Source organism: Bos grunniens, chromosome 17, assembly GCF_055505025.1.
Source record: "Bos grunniens cultivar Pamir isolate PY7600 chromosome 17, Bosgru_T2T1.0, whole genome shotgun sequence".
NCBI classification, from domain to species: Eukaryota; Metazoa; Chordata; class Mammalia; order Artiodactyla; family Bovidae; genus Bos; species Bos grunniens.
In genome coordinates, this window is record NC_141181.1 from 31,825,175 (window position 1) to 31,845,368 (window position 20,194).

At 38.2% G+C, this 20,194-nt stretch overlaps 1 protein-coding gene across 2 annotated transcripts in view; it reads left to right on the plus strand.

The window, feature by feature from the left end:
- The window catches only part of LOC147355172 (uncharacterized), an 814,003-nt gene extending 794,280 nt beyond the window's left edge, over positions 1-19,723 (plus strand). For both annotated transcript variants that reach the window (XR_015144349.1, XM_086346814.1), the window contains one exon: positions 18,014-19,723. Coding sequence is in view for 1 of the 2 variants with exons in the window: in XM_086346814.1 (XP_086202940.1) it covers positions 18,014-18,168 (155 nt within the window). In the remaining variant the exon portion in view is untranslated. The remainder of the gene's footprint in view (positions 1-18,013) is intronic.
- The last annotated feature ends 471 nt before the right edge of the window (positions 19,724-20,194 follow it).

Sequence of the window (20,194 nt, forward strand, 5' to 3'; positions counted from 1 at the left end):
TAGAGGCTATTGATGAACCCCAGTGGCTATAGATCTGTTTTACCTAATATCTCATAATTGCTTAAATAGGGAACAGGTGTGAGGTAGGTAATATGTATATCATGAAAGTGAAAGTCTCTCAGTTGTGTCAGACTCTTTATAACCCCATGAACCCCATGCCAGGTTCTTCTGTCCATGGAATTCTCCAGGCCAGAATACTGGAGTGGGGAGCTATTCCTTTCTCCAGGGGATCTTCCTAATCCAGGGATTGAAACCAGGTCTCTAGCATTGCAGGCAGATTCTTGACTAGCCGAGCCACCAGGGAAGCCCAAGAATACTGGAGTGGTTAGCCAATTTTTCCTGACCCAGGAATTGAACCGGAGTCTCCTGCATTATGCTTCCCTGGTGGCTCAAAGGTTAAAGCATCTGCCTGCAATGCGGGAGACCCATGTTCGATCCCTGGGTCAGGAAGATCCCCTAGAGAAGGAAATGGCAACCCACTCCACTATTCTCGCCTGGAGAATCCCATGAACTGAGGATCCTGGTAGGCTACAGTCCACAGAGTTTCAAAGAGTTGGACACGACTGAGCAACTTCACTTTATCCTTTATCCTCCTGCATTACAGGTGGATTCTTTACCAGCTGAGCTACCAAGGAAGCCCATGTATATCCTACACAAATACACATTTGGCATTCAAATCAAGCAAATCTTTAAATATTCCCATTAGCTTTTTTAAACAGTATAGAACAGAGGAAATTAAGCCAGATTTGAGTTTGTTCCCTGGTGAAAAGATTTATGTTCTATGAAGTGGTCTGTGGATGTCACTTTGGCAAAAATTAACTTCCTTGAGAACACAGTTATGTCAGAGGCAAACAGATGTAAATTTTTCAGGTTTATAGACAGATATGTAACAAGGAATGTAGAAAATTTCTAACAAGAAGAAAACAGCTGATAGAAGAAAAGTTTATCATTTAAAAACAGCAACATAGAAAAAAAGAAACTCACTGTTCTTTGCAAACATTCTATATTCTATAATCTCTTCTTGTTAACCCTGTGTGGAAAGAAGTATGGCGGAAAAAAAGATGTTAGAACAGGAAGACAAAGTGCAGTAATTTTATTTCACCTGGTAATGTTTTCCTGCAAGTGTCTTCTGTAAAAAAGAAGGTAGAAAATCACAAATACTTTTGTTTCCAAGAGCAGATTTATAGTTAGATGAAAAAAATAAATAAATACTGTAGTGTTTCTCCTAAAACAGGAATCATTTCCACTTGGGATTAAATAAGAAGGAATGAAGGCAAGTATTTACATAAAGATTCAAAATAGAGAAAAAATAAATTACAGGTATAAAAATGTTTTCTTTAAATATATTGTGCTTTAAAACTATTAGTGTTATTACTATGCTTACTTTTCAAAAATATGTTTTAATTAAAGGGAAGAAGTTTTAAGACAATGGTTTTTCAAGAACAATTTTTCAATTATTAGGATTTCTAGAAAACCTTGAAGAGGCATTAAGGACAAGGAGAAGAATGGCCAAGTAGACATTCTGGATTATTAAGACAAGCCATTCTACACAACTGAAATCTAAATGTTTACTTTATCAATAGTGAACTATTAAAGAGTCGTTTCACTCAATCCCACAGGAAGAAATGATGAGTAGTAAAAATCAGCCTTCAATATGGGTAGATTTTAAAAATTTATAGGATATCAAATGCAGAACTTATGGTATATCTGGCTTATTTAAAGCATTTATTAAGATATTTAATAAAAACAACATTGTAGATGGACTTAAAGGAGAAATATATGCATCTCAAGATGTTTGATAGCCTGGGGTAATGGAACAAATGTTACAAGATAAAACTGAATTTTGGTTTAAACACTCAAAATCTTAGTAGAAAATGATAGACATATGAGCAGATGTTGATTTAATAACTACACAGGGATTTTAGTTTATAATAAACTTAATATGAATAAGCTGCATGTTATATGGTAGAATTACAGTTCAAAGAAGAGGAAAGATGATATTCTTGTCCTCTTCACTTGTCAGAACACATTCAAATATTGTATTCTCTTCTGCGCATTACACCTTCAGAGGGAGAGGAACAGACTAGAAAATATTTCAGTGTACTAAGTGAAAGTGAAAGTCGTTCAGTCGTGTCCGACTCTTTGCGACCCCATGGACCGTAGTCCATGGAATTCTCCAGGCCAGAATACTGGAGTGGACAGCCTTTCCCTTCTCCAGGGGATCTTCCCAACCCAGGAATTGAACCGGGGTCTCCTGCACTGCAGGCAGATTCTTTATCAGCTGAGCTATGAGGGAAGCCCCCCAGTGTACGAAACCCATATGTAAAAAAGAGTAGTTTGGACAAAATTGTAAAGGGGAAACTATAGTTAGAAACTAATATGGCAGCTTAGGGCTTCATATATAAAATACTCAAAATCATAGAATCAAAACAGGATGGTACTGGCTCACAAAGAGACACATAGATGGATGGTACAGAACAGAGAGCCCAGAAATAAACTCACACATTTTGGTCAATGAATCTGTGACAAAGTAGGCAAGAATATACAATTAGGAAGAGATAATCTCTTCATTAAATAGTATTGGGAAAACTGGACAAAAAAATGAAACTAGACCACTGTCTTATATACAAAAACAAGCTCAAAATGGATTACAGACTTAAGTGTAGACCCTAAACCATAAAAGTCCTAGAAGAAAATGTAGGCAGTTTATGTCATTTTAATTTCAGTTCAGTTCAGTCACTCAGTCATGTCCAACTCTTTCTGAACCCATGAACTGCAGCATGCCAGACCTCCCTGTCTATCACCAACTCCCGGAGCTTACTCAAACTCATGTCCGTTGAGTAGGTGATGCCATCCAACCATCTCATCCTCCGTCGTCCGCTTGTCTTCCCACCTTCAATCTTTCCCAGCATCAGGATCTTTTCAAATGAGTCAGCTCTTCACATCAGGTGGCCAAAGTATTGGAGTTTCAGATTCAGCATCAGTCCTTCCAATGAATATTCAGGACTGATTTCCTTTAGGATGGACTGGTTAGATCTCCTTGCAAGGGACTCTCAAGAGTCTTTTCCAACACCACAATCCAAAAGCATCAATTCATCAGCACTCAGATTTCGTTATACTCCAACTCAAATCCATACATGACTATTGGAAAAACCATAGCTTTGATAAAATGGACTTTTGTTGGCAAAGTAATATGTCTGCTTTTTAATATGCTGTCTAGGTTGGTCATAGTTTTTCTTTCAAGGAGCAACTCTCTTTTAATTTCATGGCTACAGTCACCATCTACAGTGATTTTGGAGGCCAAAAAAATAAAGTCTGCCATGGTTTTCATTATATCCCCATCTATTTGCCATGAAATGATGGGACCAAATGTCATGATCTTAGTTTTCTGAATGTTGAGTTTTAAGCCAACTTTTTCACTCTCCTTTTTCACTTTCATCAAAAGGCTCTTTAGTTCTTATTCACTTTCTGTCATAAGGGTGGGGTCATCTGCGGATCTGAAGTAATTGATATTTCTCCCAGCAATCTTGATTCCAATATGTGCTTCATCCAGCCTGGCATTTCCCATGGTGTAATCTGCATATAGTTAAATAAGCAGGGTGACAATATACAGCCTTGATGTACTCCTTTCCTGATTTGGAACAACTCTGTTTTTCCATGTCCAGTTCTAACTGTTACTTCTTGTCCTGAATACAAATTTCTCAGGAGGCAGGTCAGGTGGTCTGGTTTTCCCATCTCTTTAAGAATTTTCCACAGTTTGTTGTGATGTACACAGTCAAAAGCATTGGCATAGTCAATAAAGTAAAGGTAGATATTTTTCTCGAACTCTCTTGCTTTTTTGATGATCCAGTGGGTGTTGGCAATTTGATCTCTGGTTCCTCTGCCTTTTCTAAATCCAGCTTGAACATCTGGAAGTTAACTGTTCACGTGCTGGTGAAGCCTGGCTAGGAGAATTTTGAACATTACTTTGTTAACATGTGAGATGAGTACTACTGTGTGCTGGTTTAAGCATTCTTTGGCATTGCCTGTCTTTGGGATTGGAATGAAAACTGACCTTTTCCAGTCCTGTTCACTGCTGAGTTTTCCAAATTTGCTGGCATATTGAGTGCAGCACTTTCACAGCATCATCTTTTAGGAGTTGAAATAGCTCAACTGGAATTCCATCACCTCCATTAGCTTTGTTCATAGTGATGCTTCCTAAGGCCCAATTGACCTCTCATTCCAGAATGCCTGGTTCTACATGAGTGATCACACCATAGTGATTATCTGGGTCATAAAGATCTTTTTTGTATAATTCTTCTGTGTATTTTTGCCACCTCTTTTTAATATCTTTTGCTTCTGTTAGTCTGTCCTTTATTGTGCCCATCTTTGCATGAAATGTTCTCTTGGTATATTTAATTTTCTTAATGAGATCTCTAATCTTTCCATTCTACTGTTTCCCTCTATTTCTCTTCATTGATCACTGAAGAAGGTTTTCTTATCTCTCCCCGCTATTCTTTGGAACTCAGCATTCAAATGGGTATATCCTTCCTTTTCTCCTTTGCCTTTAGCTTCTCTTCTTTTCTCAGCTCTTTGTAAGGCCTCCTCAGAAAACCATTTTGCCTTTCTTTTTCTTGGGGGTGTTCTTGATCACTGCCTCCTGTACAATGTCATGAACCTCCATCCATAGTTCTTCAGGCATTCTATCAAATCTAATCCCTTGTATCTATTTGTCACTTCTACTGTATAATTGTAAGGGATTTGATTTAGGTCATACCTGAATGGTCTAGTAGTTTTCTCTACTTTCTTCAATTTAATTCTGAATTCGGTAATAAGGAGTTCATGATCTGAGCCACCGTCAGCTCCCAGTCTTGTTTCTGTTGACTGTAGAGAGCTTCTCCTTCCAATCTGATTTTGGTATTGACCATCTGGTGATGTCCATGTATCGAGTCCTTGCTTGTGTTCTTGGCAGAGGGTGTTTGCTATGACCAGTGCATTCTCTTGGCAAAACTGTTAGCCTTGGAGCTCCTTCATTTTGTACTTCAAGGCCAAATTTGCCTGTTACTCCAGGTATCTCTTGACTTCCTATTTTTTCATTCCAGTCCCGTATAATGTAAAGGATATCTTTTTGGGGTGTTAGTTCTAGAAGGTCTTGTAGGTCTTCATAGAACCATTCAACTTCAGCTTCTTAAGCATTACTGGTGGGGCATAGACTTGGATTACTGAAGTATTGAATGGTTTGACTTTTAAACGAACAGAGATCTCTCTGTCGTTTTTGAGATTGCATCCAAGTACTGCATATTGGACTCTTTTTAACTGTGATGGCTACTCCATTTTTTCTAAGGGGTTCTTGCCCACAGTAGTATGTATAATGGTTATCTGAGTTAAATTTGCCCATTCCAGTCCATTTTAGTTCACTGATTCCTAAAATGTCAATGTTCACTCTTGCCATCTCCTGTTTGACCACTTGCAATTTGCTTTGATTCTTAGCCTTAATATTCCAGGTTCCTATGCAATATTGTTCTTTACAGCATCAGATTTTACTTCCTTCACCAGTCACATCCACAACTGGGTGTTGTTTTTGCTTTGGCTCTGTCTCTTCTTTCTTTCTGGAGTTATTTCTCCACTGATCTCGAGTAGCCTATTGGGCACCTATTGACGTCAGAATTTCATCTTTCAGTGTCCTATCTTTTTGCCTTTTCATACTGTTCATGGAAACTAAGATGAGAGAACTAAGATCATGGCATCTGGTTTCATCACCTCATGGCAAATAGATGGGGAACAGTGACAGACTTTATTTTGGGGGACTCCAAAATCACTGCAGATGGTGACCACAGCCATGAAATTAAAAGATAGTTGCTCCTTGGAAGAAAAGTTATCACTAACCTAGACAGCATATTAAAAAGCAGAGGCATTACTTTGCCAACAAAGGTCTGTCTAATCAAGGCTATAGTTTTTCCAGTGGTCATGTATGGATGTGAGAACTGTACTATAAAGAAAGCTGTGCACCAAAGAATTGATGCTTTTGAACTTTGGTATTTGAGAAGACTCTTGAGAGTCCCTTGGACTGCAAGGAGATCCAACCAGTCCACCCTAAAGGAAATCGGTCCTGATTATTCATTGGAAGGGCTGATGCTGAAGCTGAAACTCCAATACTTGGCAACCTGATGTGAACATCTGACTCACTGGAAAAGACCCTGATGCTGGGAAAGATTGAAGGCGGGAGGAGTAGGGGACCACAGAGGATGAGATGGTTGGAAGGTATCACTGACTCAATGGACATGAGTTTGAGTAAACTCTGGGAGTTGTTGATGGACAGGGAGGCCTGGCATGCTGTAGTCCATGGGGTTGCAAAGAGTCAGACCTGACTGAGCGACTGAACTGACTGTTCATGGGTTTCTCAAGGCATGAATACTGAAGTGGTTTGCCATTCCCTTCTCCAGTGGACCATGTTTTGTCAGAACTCTCCACCATGACCTGTCCATCTTGAGTGGCCCTCCATGGCATGGCTCATGGTTTCTTTGGGTTAGACAAGGCAGTGGTCCATATCATGAGTTTGGTTAATTTTCTGTGATTGTGATTTTCATCCTTTGGCCCTCTGATGGATAAGTGTAAGAAGCTTATGGAAGCTTCTTGATGGGAGAGACTGAGGAGGAAACTGGGTCTTGTTCTGATGAGTGTGGCCATGCTCAGTAAATCTTTAATCCAAATTTCTGTAGATGGGTGGGCTGTGTTCCTTCCTTGTCATTTGACCTGAGGCCAAACTATGGTGGAGGTAATGAGGAAAACGGTGACCTCTTTCAAAAGGTCCCAGGCATGCACTGCTACACTGAGTGTCTGGGACTCTGCAGCAGGCCACTTCCAACTCACATCTCTGCCAGAGATTCCTGGGCACTCATGGTCAAGTCCAGGTCAGTCTCTTTTACGGGTTACAGCTCCTTTCTCCTGGGTCTTGGTGCGCAGAAGGTTTTGTTTGTGCCCTCCAAGAGACTGTTTTCCCAACCTGTGTAAGTCCCCCGACACTTACACTTACTTACACTGGTGGCTCTATGGTGGGATTAATGGTGACCTCCTCCAGGAAGGCTTATGCCATACCCAAGTCTGCTGTACCCAGAGCCCTGCGCCCGTGGCAGGCCACTGCTGAACTGTACCTCCACAGGAGACACTCACACACAGTTCTGGCTCAGTCTCTGTGGAGGCTCTGGGTCCTGGTGCATGCAAGGTTTGTTTGAGCCCTTCAAGTGTCTCTGGCAGGTATGGGGTTTGATTCTAATCCTGATTTCGCCCTTCCTACCGTCTTGCTGGGCCTTCTCCTTTGCCCTTAGATGTGGGGTATCTTTTTATGGTGGGATCCAACATTCTCCTGTAGACAGTTGTTCAGCAGCTAGTTGTAATTTTGAAGTTCTCACAGAAGATGAGCGCATGTCCTACTCCACAATCTTCCTCCAACACACTCATAAAGCATTTTTTTCATTTAGTAAAATTAAAGAGAACAATGGCATAAAGAGCTGTTTTGATATATACAGAGAAGAAAAGCTACTGTTGGCAGAGTGTCTGAATAAATTTAAAATACTATTTATAATTTAAATACTAAGTTTAAAATAATAGCACATCATTAGCTTAATGAAAGCTAGAATTCAAGAAAGAGTATCATATATCATTTTAATATTATATCTTGATTAGGTATTACTTGTAAGTGGGAGATAATCATTCAATATTACTACTATATTTTACATCAGAGGGTTCCATTTTGTGAAGTAAGTCACTTGTAAGTTGTAAATCTGCAACTTGAGCTGATCAATATTAAGCCTTGAGAATGTTAGTCAATAAATAGGTGTGGAGAAAATTATTATAGAGAAGAAAATGTGTTTTAAAAGAAGTAAATATTATAGGAACAGAGTACTCAGTAGATGCTCATGAAGAAGACTCTCTTAAGTAATAACTAAAAAACTATATATATACTTTCAGTATTAATTTTTATCAGCATTTGAGAGTATACTTCTGACATATTTATCTTCTATAAGCCATCAATATCTTATAAGGTTCAATTTTTAAACTATTATCCCACTCCAGGAAGAATGCAAAGAGATGGCACAATTTCTTCTCTGATGTCTTTTAGATTTAGAACTTGAAAAAAAAAAAAAAATCAAAGATTACCACTCTTTAGAACAAGACTGGAATTCTATGTGTTTTCATTTATAAGATTGTGTGTTAGTTGCTCAGTCGTGTCTGACTCTTTGCGACCCCATGGACTGAGCCCACCAGGCTCCTTTGTCCATGGGATTCTCCAGGCAAGAATACTGGAGTGCGTTGCCATTTCCTTCGCCAAATTTATAAGATTAGTAACAATAATTAGCAATGCATCAACATTGGTAATAGTAATAAAAATAATATATTGTGGAATTAAGTTTTTCTTTGTAATACATTACATTGGAAAATTCACTATTTTGTATTTTTAATCATTTTATAATCTTCTTGATATATATCATTAATAGTTTTTTGAATATCTCAAGATATTAAAGGATAAAAATGCCTATTATGAAAGACATATTTTCTGCTGACAGCCATATTCATATAGAAGCCATAAAGCCCAGATACACTATTTCTCATAATTGCTTAGTCATCTGAAGGTTATCAAGGACCATGAAATTCAAATCACTCAGTTTGCCATCCCCTTACTGGATGTGACTGAAGACACTTTTCTAATCAATGAAAACTGGGGATTTTAACTTAGTGTATATGTATGATGGACACATTTCATATTATCTAGAGAACTGGCTTTCAGTGATGAGTTAGCATAACCATCATGAAATTCCCTTCCCATTTCTGATACCTAAAAATCTTTGGTTTTCTTTAAATAACTTCTTCATTGTCAGTCTTTCCTTGACTGCCAGGTAAACAGACCCAAGAAGGATGGATTTTTTTTTTTTTTTAATGTTCTGGTGGTCTTCATTTTTAAAATAATGTATTACAATAATTTTTCATATTGAAATAGAGAATGATATGTAAAATACTGTTAGAATTTCATGTTTTAAATCATAATGATTTGCGTAGCCCTTTTAGCTCTTTTGCACTAAACTATACATCATATTTCACATGTGCCAATGTAATCATCTGTTTTGGATTAAGGAGAAAGTGATTGAAGTTCACCTGGATTTGGAACAGTTCCAAATGTTTGAATCACTGTGCAATCTTACACATCATTGTTTTTAAAGTTTTAAAGAGGCCAACCAAAAATATTAAACTCTTTGGATAACAAACATTTAGCTGGAGATGCACATCTTATTTCACTATCCCCAGAAATTACAGCTCAGAGTAAACTGGAAGAAGCACTTTAGCACTGGGATAAGGAGGTATAATGTGAAACATACAGACAATGAGTAACTATTTTGTTAAATATATATCTGAGCAAACTTAACTATGATTGTTTTTATAGAGGGAGAACACCAAGAATGAATAAGGGTTATTTTTCTGTAATGGAGGAATGACGAATACACATGATAAAGCAATGGAAATCATAATTATACTCAACAAGCACATTTGTATATAAACAACATTTGCTAAATAAATTCCTTTTAAACTGTCTCAAGCTTCTCTGGTGGCTCAGTTGGTAAAGAATCTGCCTGCAATGTGGGAGACCTGAGTTCAGTCCCTGAGTCAGGAAGATTCCCTGGAGAAGGGAATGGCAACCCACTCCAATACTCTTGCCTGGGAATTACCATGGACAGATGACCTGGTGGGCTATATATACTCCATGCAGTCACATAGAGTTGGACACACCTGAGTGACTAACACTTCTACTTTCAAGCTGAATTAACTCTATGTAATAGGAAAGTGAGTAACAGCCAACAGAAAGATGATGTTAGATAAAATATGTATATAGCACTAGACCCAGAAACTAGCATATTTAAAGTCTTCAATTAATACTCATGTTTACTTGGGTGTGTTTTTTCCCTCTCTCTCAAAGTAACAGAGAGTGGTGAAATTTTGGTCAGAAGTAGTGCCCTCTCTTTATATTAATGTTTCTGTGTTAGTCCCTCTGTCTACAAATATCATAGATTCTATTGTAACATAAGTATGAAAGAGAAGGTACAGTTGGTCTGAAAAGAGAGAGAATGTCCTGGAAAGAAGAGAAGAGAAAAAAGCCCTAAGTATAATAGTTTTCATGTGAGATGGAAGCATGCCCCATGTGTTGGCCAGATTCTGTGCCCCTGGATAGGTTCTGTTTATTGGGACTCATCTCAGGAACCTCAGCCAAAGCAGCTGACTATGAGAGCACAGGAAAGGTGGTGCAGGCTCAGGGGGGCATGTTTTTTTGTTTTTTTTTTTTGGTGGGGGTGATGTCTGTTCTTTGAATTCCAGGTCAATGAGAATGTCTGGAAAATGGGTTCCATCTGGTTACATGCCTCCATGAAGAAGCTGTCATTGTGTACAAACTAGTGAATCAGACCTAAACAAAACCCAGAGTTAAGGGAAGTAAACTTTGGAGAGAAATTCAACTCCAGAGTAAATGCCAACAAGTTGGGTAAGCTTCCATCGGGAAGTAAGGGACACCAAAAGGGGGAACCTTTCAGAAATGAATTTCAGATGGAGTATTGCGGTGTGACAGATGTGTGAGGCCCTGTGCCACAGGTGGTCTACTTCTCTAGTTATCATTAGGCAGCTGGACATTCTGGGTGAAACCACTTGTTGCATGAACTTCTTGAAGGTTCAATTAAGGACCTGGCCAAGCCTTAGGAGCCCGTTCAATTCCAGGCACAGTCTCCTCAAATGTTTTCAAATTAGTTAATTCTATTCTTCTGTTGAAACAGTTACTAAATTATTATTTCATCATGTATCTATCTGGTGAGCAATATTTTTTTCAAAAACCAAAAGAAAAAAAGGAAATTTTTTAGGAGATGACTGGGTTGTTATTACAGTCACTTTAAAATTAAAGCTCACATTATGTTGCTGGCATTTACTTACACATAGTCTGCATTATGTAAACACTAAACATTTAAAAACAAAACAAGTCCAACTCAAACAACAAAAACAAGCCCTTAAATTTAGACTTTGTGTTCCCTATAAAAATACGCTACTCACCTTTCATAATCACAGAAAACAAGATACATTATTCGTCTCTTCCACTTGAATGAGCACACTTTAGAAAGCCTTCCAGACTAGGGATTAACAAGGACCAAATTTGAGACAATGATTCAACACTTATTATGTGATTAATTGTGACAAAGTTAGCTAATCTCCCATGGACTCTGATTCTTTATCTGCAAATTATTATATCTAACCCCCTTCCTACCTAAGATTTTATTATATAACATTGATTTTCACTTGTAGAATACTTTGTTCAAACTGAACTATGGTCGAATATGACAGTCTACATTCTATGTGTAGTCTGGATGATGATTAATTTCCATGGGGGAGAAACAAAAACAAATAGATTGTCTCATTTCCAAAATAGTAATAGTTTACCAATGTGCTAAACTGGTGATTGTATAATCCTTTAAAGATTAACATTGTTTTATTCATCATTAATTCTGATGAAAGTAAACACCCTTACTTTTCAGATCCGTATTAGGACCAGAAAGGAATCGTGAGTAAACAGTCACAGTGTGACATTTGACAAAGTTCCACTTTAATCTGTGGTGATGTGCACACATATCTGCATATGCAATGTGTGCAAAGACTGATGTAAACTCATCTTAATGCATGGGCTGCAGCAGGATGAACTATCAGGGTTCATCCAAATCTGGAAACCAGATTTATCAGATCAGTGTGACAGATGGGGCTAATGGCAGTACAACAAATTCCAATTAGCATTTTTGTATAGACCAAGGGACAGTGGTCTTACTCAGAGAGAAATCTAAACCAGGCTCCAAAGCTTCAAATCAAGTCAAATGGGAAAAGAAAAACTGTCAAGTTGAAATGAACACAAAGACAAGATTAATTTGAATTTTGAGGCAGGAAACAAGGTCAAAAGAAGCAAGATAGGGAATAATGACTGATAGGAGAAGGAATTAGTATTTCCAGGTAAACTACAGAGGGTCACATTCTAAAATAATTAGTTTCTACTTGTATAAAAACTTTGTAATGGCAGGTATGGTCTACTTCCCAGACTAAAATAGGGCTCTTGGTGTTTATAACCAATGATTACAGCTTAAATTGAAAATATTTATTCAAATATTTTTGAAACCCTTGAATATCTTAAAAATGTGTGTGTGTGTGCATATATCTGTGTACTCATATGAACATCTTCAAGTTATTGTATGTATGTGTTAGTCGCTCAGTAGTGTCTGACTCTTTGCGACCCCACGAACTATAGCCTGCCAGGCTTCTCTATCCATGGAATTCTCCAGGCAAGAATATTAGAGTAGATTGCCATTCCCTTCTCCAGAGGATCTTCCTGACCCAGGGATAGAACGCTGGTCTCCTACATCACAGGCAGTTTCTTTACTATTTGAGCTATTGTGAAGTCCTTATATTACATGTTATACTCATTGCATAACATACATTGTGTATGTGTGTGTGTATACATATATATAATGGAAATTGTAAAAATTGCTGATATTCATTGAGTTTTTATTTGGTTACACACTAAGGACTATCTTGGTATATGATAATACATGTTTAGATCCCCACATTGATGACACAAACTAGGAAATGTTGTTGTTTTTATTCAAAAGAAGAAATAGAAATTTGGGAAAGGTAAGTTATCTTCACACATTGACAAAATTCAAAAAGCTGAGGTCAGGATTCAGATTCAAGTAGAATGTTTCCAGAGTCCTTTTGTTTGACTCTTTCCCCACAGGATTTTTCATGATGTTCATGGGGCTCTCAGGTCAAGAATGCTGAAGTGGTTTGCCATTCCCTTCTCCAGTGGACATTTTGTCAGAACTCTCCACCATGTCCCATCCATCTTGGGTGGCCCTACACAGCATGGCTTCACAGTTTCATTGAGTTAGACAAGGCTGTGATCCACATGATCAGTTTGGATCTCTAAATTCTTAAAGATATGGGAATTTTGGAACTCTAAATTCTTAAAGAGATGGGAATACCAGACAATTTTACCTGCATCCTGAGAAACCTGCATGCAGGTCAAGATGCAACAGTTATAACTGGACACAGAACAATGGACTGGCCCCAAACTGGAAAAGAGTACGTCAAGGCTGTATATTGTCACCCTGCTTAATTAACTTATATGCAGAGTACATCAAGTGAAATGCCAGGCTGGATGAAGCATAAGCCAGAATCAAGATTTCTGGGAGAAATATTAATAGCCTCAGATATGCAGATGATACCACTTTTAAGCAGAAACTGAAGAGGAACTAAAAAGCCTCTTGATGAAGGTAAAATAGGAGAGTGAAAAAGCTAGCTTAAAACTCAGCATACAAAAAAATAAGATCATGGCATCTGGTCCCATCATTTCATGGCAAATAGATGGGGAAACAATGGAAACAGTGACAGACTTTATTTTCTTGGGCTCCAAAATCACTTCAGATGGTGACTGCAGCCATGAAATTGAAAGACGTTCCTTGAAATTGAAATTGTTCCTTGGAAGAAAAGCTATGACAAACCAAGACAGCGTATTAAAAAGCAGAGACATTACTTTGCCAACAAGGCTTTGCTGAGGCTATGCTGGCTGGGGAATGACGATGTTGAAGGATTGAACAATAGTGAGCCTTGCAGGTGGGGAGGGGAATGGCTCTCTCCTTGGGTAGCTGGGCCCCATCTGCCACTTAGATCTGCTTGGAAACAGAAAATCCATTTGCCAGGGGATCCTTTTAGGGCTGGCTATTTGTGAAGCAGGCCTTTGCTAACTGCTACTGCTAAGTTGCTTCAGTCGTGTCTGACTCTGTGCAACCCCACAGATGGCAGCCCACCAGGATCCGCCGTCCCTGGGATTCTCCAGGCAAGAACACTGGAGTGGGTTGCCATTTCCTTCTCCAATGCATGAAAGTGAAAGTGAAGTCGCTCAGTAAGTGTCCGACTCTTCGTGACCCTATGGACTACAGCCTACCAGGCTCCTCCGTCCATGGGATTTTCCAGGCAAGAGTACTGCAGTGGGTTGCCATTGCCTTCTCCGTGAAGCAGGCCTTTAGGGCCTGTCAATCCTAAAGGAAATCAGTCCTGAATATTCATTGGAAGGACTGATGCTAAAGCTGAAACTACAATGCAAAACACCTGATGCAAAGAACCAACTCATTGGAAAAGACCCTGATGCTGGGAATGATTGAAGGCAAGAGGAGAAGGGACTGAAGGCAATGATGCTGGGAATGATTGAAGGCAAAGGATGAGATAATTGGATGGCATCACTGATGCGATGGACATAAGTTTTGAGTAGGCTCTGGGAGTTGGTGATGGATAGGGAAGCCTGGTGTGCTGAAGTCCATGGAGTCGCAAAGAGTCGGACATGACAGTGAATGAACAGACAGACAGACTTTGCCAACAAAGGTCCGTATAGTCAAAACTACAGTTTTTCCAATAGTCAGGTATGGATGTGAGAGTTGGACCATAAAGAAGGCTGAATGCCAAAGAATTGATGCTTTTGAACTGTGGTGTTGGAGAAGACTCCTGAGAGTCCCTTGGAATGCAAGGAGATCAAACCAGTGAATCCTAGAGGAAATCAATCCTGAATATTCATTGGAAGGACTGATGTTGAAGCTCCAATCCTTTGGCCATCTGATGTGAAATGCTGACTCATTAGAAAAGACTCTGATGCTGGGAAAGATTGAAGGTAGAAGAAGGGGATGACAGAGGATGAGATGGCTGGATGGCATCACTGACTCAATGGACATGAGTTTGAGCATATTTTATACCTAATAATATGTACCTGTTCACCCCTTGCCTTTATATATCCCGTCCACCTTAATCTCTTCATTGTTCTCTATGTTTATGAATCTACTTTTTTGTTACATTATTTAGTTTTTAGATTCCACGTATAAGTGATATCATACAATATCTGTCAGACTGATTTCAATTTGCTTAATGCACTCCAACTCCATCTGTGTTGCAACACATGGCAAAATTTCATTCTTTTTATGTCTGAGTAGTATCCCATTGTGTATATCACAGGTTCTTTATCCATTCATCTGTGATGGACACTTGGGCTTCCCAGGTAGCTCAGTGTTAAAAACCTGCCTGCCAGTGCAGGAGACATGCATTGAGTCCCTGGGTTGGGAAGATCACCTGGAGAAGGAAATGGTAACTTACTCCAGTGTTCTTGCCTGGGAAATTCCATGGTTAGGGGAGCCTGGTGTGTATAGTCCATGCAGTCACAAAGAGTAGGACACAGCTAAGAATCTGGGCACAGCACAGACAGTCATGGACACTTAGGATGTTTCCACATCTTGGCTATTGTAACTAATGCTGCTGCGAACATTGGGATGTCTGTATCATTTCAAATTAGTGTTTCAGTTTTTTCAAATATATAACGAGGAGTAGAGGGTCATTTGGCAGTTCCAGTTTTAGTAGTTTGAGAAGTCTCCAAACTCTCTTTCACAATAGCTGCACCAATTTAAATTCAGTCTAAAAATGTTTCCTTTTCTCTATATCCTTGCCAACATCTGACAATTGTGTTGTTTTTGACAGCTATCCTGGCAGGGGTGAGGTAATATTTCATTGTGGTTTTGATTTGCATTTCTCTGATGATTAGTGATGTTAAGCATCTTTTTATGTGCCAGTCATCTGCATTTGCTCTTTAGAAAAATGTCTGTTTAGTTCCTCTGCACACTTTTGATTGGGTTGTTGTTGTTTTGTTTTTTCGGTGGTGAGTTGTCTGAGCTCTTTATGTATGTTGGATGTTAACCCCTTATCAGTTGTAAGATCTTCAAATATTTTCTCCCACTCTGTAGGTTGTCTTATTTTGTCCATGGTTTTATTTGCTGTGCAAAGCTTTTAAATTTAATTAGGTCCCATTTATTTTTTGCTTTTACTTTCCTTTGTTTTGGGACACAGATAAAAAAAAAAAAAACTTGCTGTGATTTATGTTAAAGAGTGTTCTATGTTTTACTCTAGGAGTTATATGGCTTCTAGTATTACATTCCATAGACAGGGAAGCCTGGCAGGTTACAGTCCCTAAGGTCACAGTTGGACGTGACTGAGTGACTTTCACTGTCATTACAGTTGTGCCTTTAATCTAATTTGAATTACTTTCATATACAGTGTTACAGAGTGTTGTATTTTCACTCTTTTGCATGAAGCTGTACAATTTTCCCAGCACTGCTGTCTTTTCTCCATTGTATATTCTTGCCTCCTTTGTTGCTGATTAACTGAACATAATTGTGTGAGTTTATTTCTATTCATCTATACCATACTGTTTTGATTGCTGTAGCTTTGTAGCATAGTCTGAAGCAAAGAGTGTGATTCCTCCAGCTCTGTTCTTCCTTCTAAGACAGTTTTGGCTATTCGAGGCATGTTGTGTTTCCATGCAAAGTTTCAAAACGATTTCTTCTAGTTCTGTGAAGTCCTTTGTTCTTAATCTCAACACTAGACTCTATGTTAGACTAGGCTAATATTACTTTACCAAAATGCTCTCAAATATCATGTTAAATAATTCAATACAGCTGCTCAGAAACCATGAATTTAGGTAATTTTAATTTCTATTTCACTTTACTTATATGCTAATTAAGGTAGAATAAACAGAAAAAGGAGAAAAACCAAGAACTCAAAGAAGGAACATGAAAGAGTATATTTTACAATCAATGCCTAGAGAGTAAGATAAAATATACTGAAGCAAGAGAGGTACATGGAAGCAGAAAACTTCCATCTTTTGCCAAATTTCCTCTTTGTCCTCATACTTTTTCTCCACTAAGGCACTCTGATTTATTCCTTTTTATGAAATAAAAGTCAGCATTTATATAGTTAAGTTTTGAAATGGAACAAAATTTTACATGATAGATGAGAACTTCTGACATAGATTCAGTTCTACCTTGCTTGGCTAAAATTGAATTGTTTTGTTAATAGAATGACTTTTTTAAAACTTTTTTTTGCTTCTAATTTTAGGGGAAATGTGTGATATATGTAGGTCTAGAAGCCAAAGAAAACTATATCTTTATGACATTTTAAAAATTATATAACTTTTTTGAAATTTTATATCACACTTACAACGTAACAGTCAGTTTTACTGACAGTAAATGTTTTAATTCATAAAATAGAACTTTCACATTTCAGAGGAAGATTATAATGAAACTAGGGAAGTCAAACAAAGGGTTTATGAATCTCCTTCATTTACACTCAGTCCTGGTAAATACTAGAGATATAAATAAAGACCATTAGTAAAAAATAAAAATAAATTTTTAAAAAGTCTGTTTACCTTTAAACTTACACATGTGTGGAAATTTCACACTTTGAACGGCTTAATCTGCACATTTTGGAGATCATAGAAAGCTTCCACATACACTGTGGATTAAGCTAAAAAGAGGTTAAGTAAAATAATGCCTGATTGACCTCTCCTGTCCTTCCTTTAATTGATTCAGTTAATTGTCCCAGGTACAAATGCCTCTAGTTGGCCAATACTCAAGGTCACCATCATGACTCATGATCATTGTCTGGACACTATTATTGTTTAAAAGGAATGTCCCTGAGTAAACAGGGAAACACATGATTAAACTGTGTAATTGAAGCTAGTTCTTATACAAATTCCAAAGATGCATAATAAACCACTAATTCCTTATTTACTCTTAATTCACTAGATTACAGGTTTATTGAGTAAAAGAATCATAGCAACCACTTCCTCAGTGTTTTACAGAGAAGTACTAAATAAATACTTTTGGCAATAAATGTTGTTATAGCTTTTGTTTCTATTTTATTTCTCTAATGAAAACTTGAAGCAAGTTTTTATGCATCTGAAATCAGGCCAGTTGAAAATAATCATATAATTTGTTGTTATAGGGCAAAATTATTCATGTGAAAATTACAGGTTTCTTTGTTTTACAAGGCATAAAAGAATAAGACGATCACTTTTGTAAGTTAGATTTCTGGGAAAGGTTAATCTTCCCTCTCCCTTTCTTTTCTTTTGTTGGTATACTATCTACTCTTTCAGATACACTTAAAGAGAGCCTACTGTATGAAAAACACTGTGCTAATCCTGAGAACAAAATAGAAATAGTGTACCTATGGCTAAGAGCTCCAAAACTTTGGCTACCTAATGCAAACAGCCGACTCATTAGAAAAGACCCTGATGCCAGGAAAGACTGAGGAGGAGAAGAGGATGACAGAGGACAAGATGATTGGATGGCATCACTGACCCAAGAGACAAGAGTCTGAGAAAGCTCTGGGAGATGGGTAAAGGACAGGGAAGCCTGGTGTGCTGCAGTCCATGGGGTCACCAAAAGTCAGACATGACTGAGTGAGTGAAGAACAGCAACAATGGCTAAGAACAAATCTAAAGCAAGAAGGTGCCGGTACTAAAGCAACTCTTCAGTTTAGAGAGCATACAAGAGTTCATTCTTTTGAGATTAAGGGAGATTATATTTCTTTTAAAAATTAGTCTTATTTACAATTTAGTAAAGGGACATAAGGATTTGTATTCAAAATCATATTAGAATTAACTATATTCAAAATAAAATTTTTCCTCTCCATGTAATATGTTGTGAAAATGTTCTATGGAGATATGAGAAGGAATAAAGATGTCTTAAACTTACTTGTTCTCAATAACTGTTTGCTAGCCTTAAAATGTACTCAGGAAGAGTTGGAAATGAGGATTAAGACTCAATAAAACCAAATAGGAATAAAAATTGAACTACGAGACCATGGTACTATAAGGAACCTTGAATATCCTCCATGATTTTAACTTTTTGTTTTGAAATTACCATAGAGATAATGATCTGAGCATAAGTGCTTGTGTGCTAAGTCATTTCAGTTGTGTCCAACTCTTTGTGACCCTGTGGACTGTAGCCTGCCAGGCTCTGCTGTCCTTGGGATTCTCCAGAAAAGAATACTGGAGCGAGTTGCCATGCCCTCCTCCAGGGGATCTTCCCAACCCAGGGATCGAACCTGTGTGTCTTATGTCTCCTGCATTGGGAGGCAGGTTCCTTTCCACTGGTGCCAGCTGGGAGCATAAGTGCACCAACATCAACTGTCCTTTCTACTTAAAAGCACAGTAAATGATAGGGACTTCCCTGGTGGCTCAGTGGTAAATAATCCTCCTGCCAGTGCAGAAAAAAGGGTTTGATCCCTGGGTCACGAAGATCCCTTGGAGAAGGAAATGACAACCCACTCCAGGATTCCTGTCTGGGAAATTCCAGGGACAGAGGAGCCTGCAAACTGCAGTCCCTCGGGTCACAGAAGTGTTGGACACAACTTAGCGACTAAACGACAACAACAAAAATGATAGAAAAGACTTGTAGAATGAGTAACTCCACTGATAGCAAGAATAATTACAAAGAAAGAAAAAGAGAAGAGAGACACAGAGAAAAGAGAGGTACACAGAAAATCAACTATGTAGGTCAGTAAAACTAGATAAAAGCTTAGCCAATCACAAATAGTGGTGAAAATTAGAGCAGGGTTAGAACAAGTGGGTGGGATTCTTGGGAGCTCTAATATCACCATGAGAATACACAAGGAGTGGAGCTTCGGGCTCTGGTCTGGTGATGGCCTGGGAGTGTCTTGGACCAGCTAGGGTTCTCTGCCATTCTCCCGCCTCTCTGGAAAACTGGATGAACAGGCTTGCAGGCTGAAGTTCCAGTTCTAGTTTGGATGCTGAAGATGCAGAGTAGTGTCCAAGGCAATTACTTAGACCCAGGCGCAGGGGACACTTTGGAAACACCATTGCAAAAACTCTCTGGTTTTGTCAGTAGCCAGAGGGGCCATTAGTGAACATAACAAAAAGATGAATGGGATTTGTCAACAAAAATGTGTCACAAAACATTTGAGGAAATTATCCCTTTAAACAGCAGCACAAAGCCTCAAAATAGAGCAAGTGACACATTATAAAAAGAAAAAAAAAAGGGAAGAAAGTTACACTCAGTAACCTTTATTCAGTCAGAACTCCTTCAGGGAAAAAACTAGGCAACAACCATTTTGCCTGTCTCCTCTAAAGTCATAATGATTAAATATCTACCTCCACAAACAACTTTTTTCTTTTTCGTGTCCACTGTGTAACTAATATTTAGTTTTCTTCTTTTTTAAGCAAATCTCAGCTAAAGCTTAAAACATAACATACATTTAACTGTTAATGTGTATATTTGTCACATCAAAAATGTGTCTCAACATAAGGAAAACT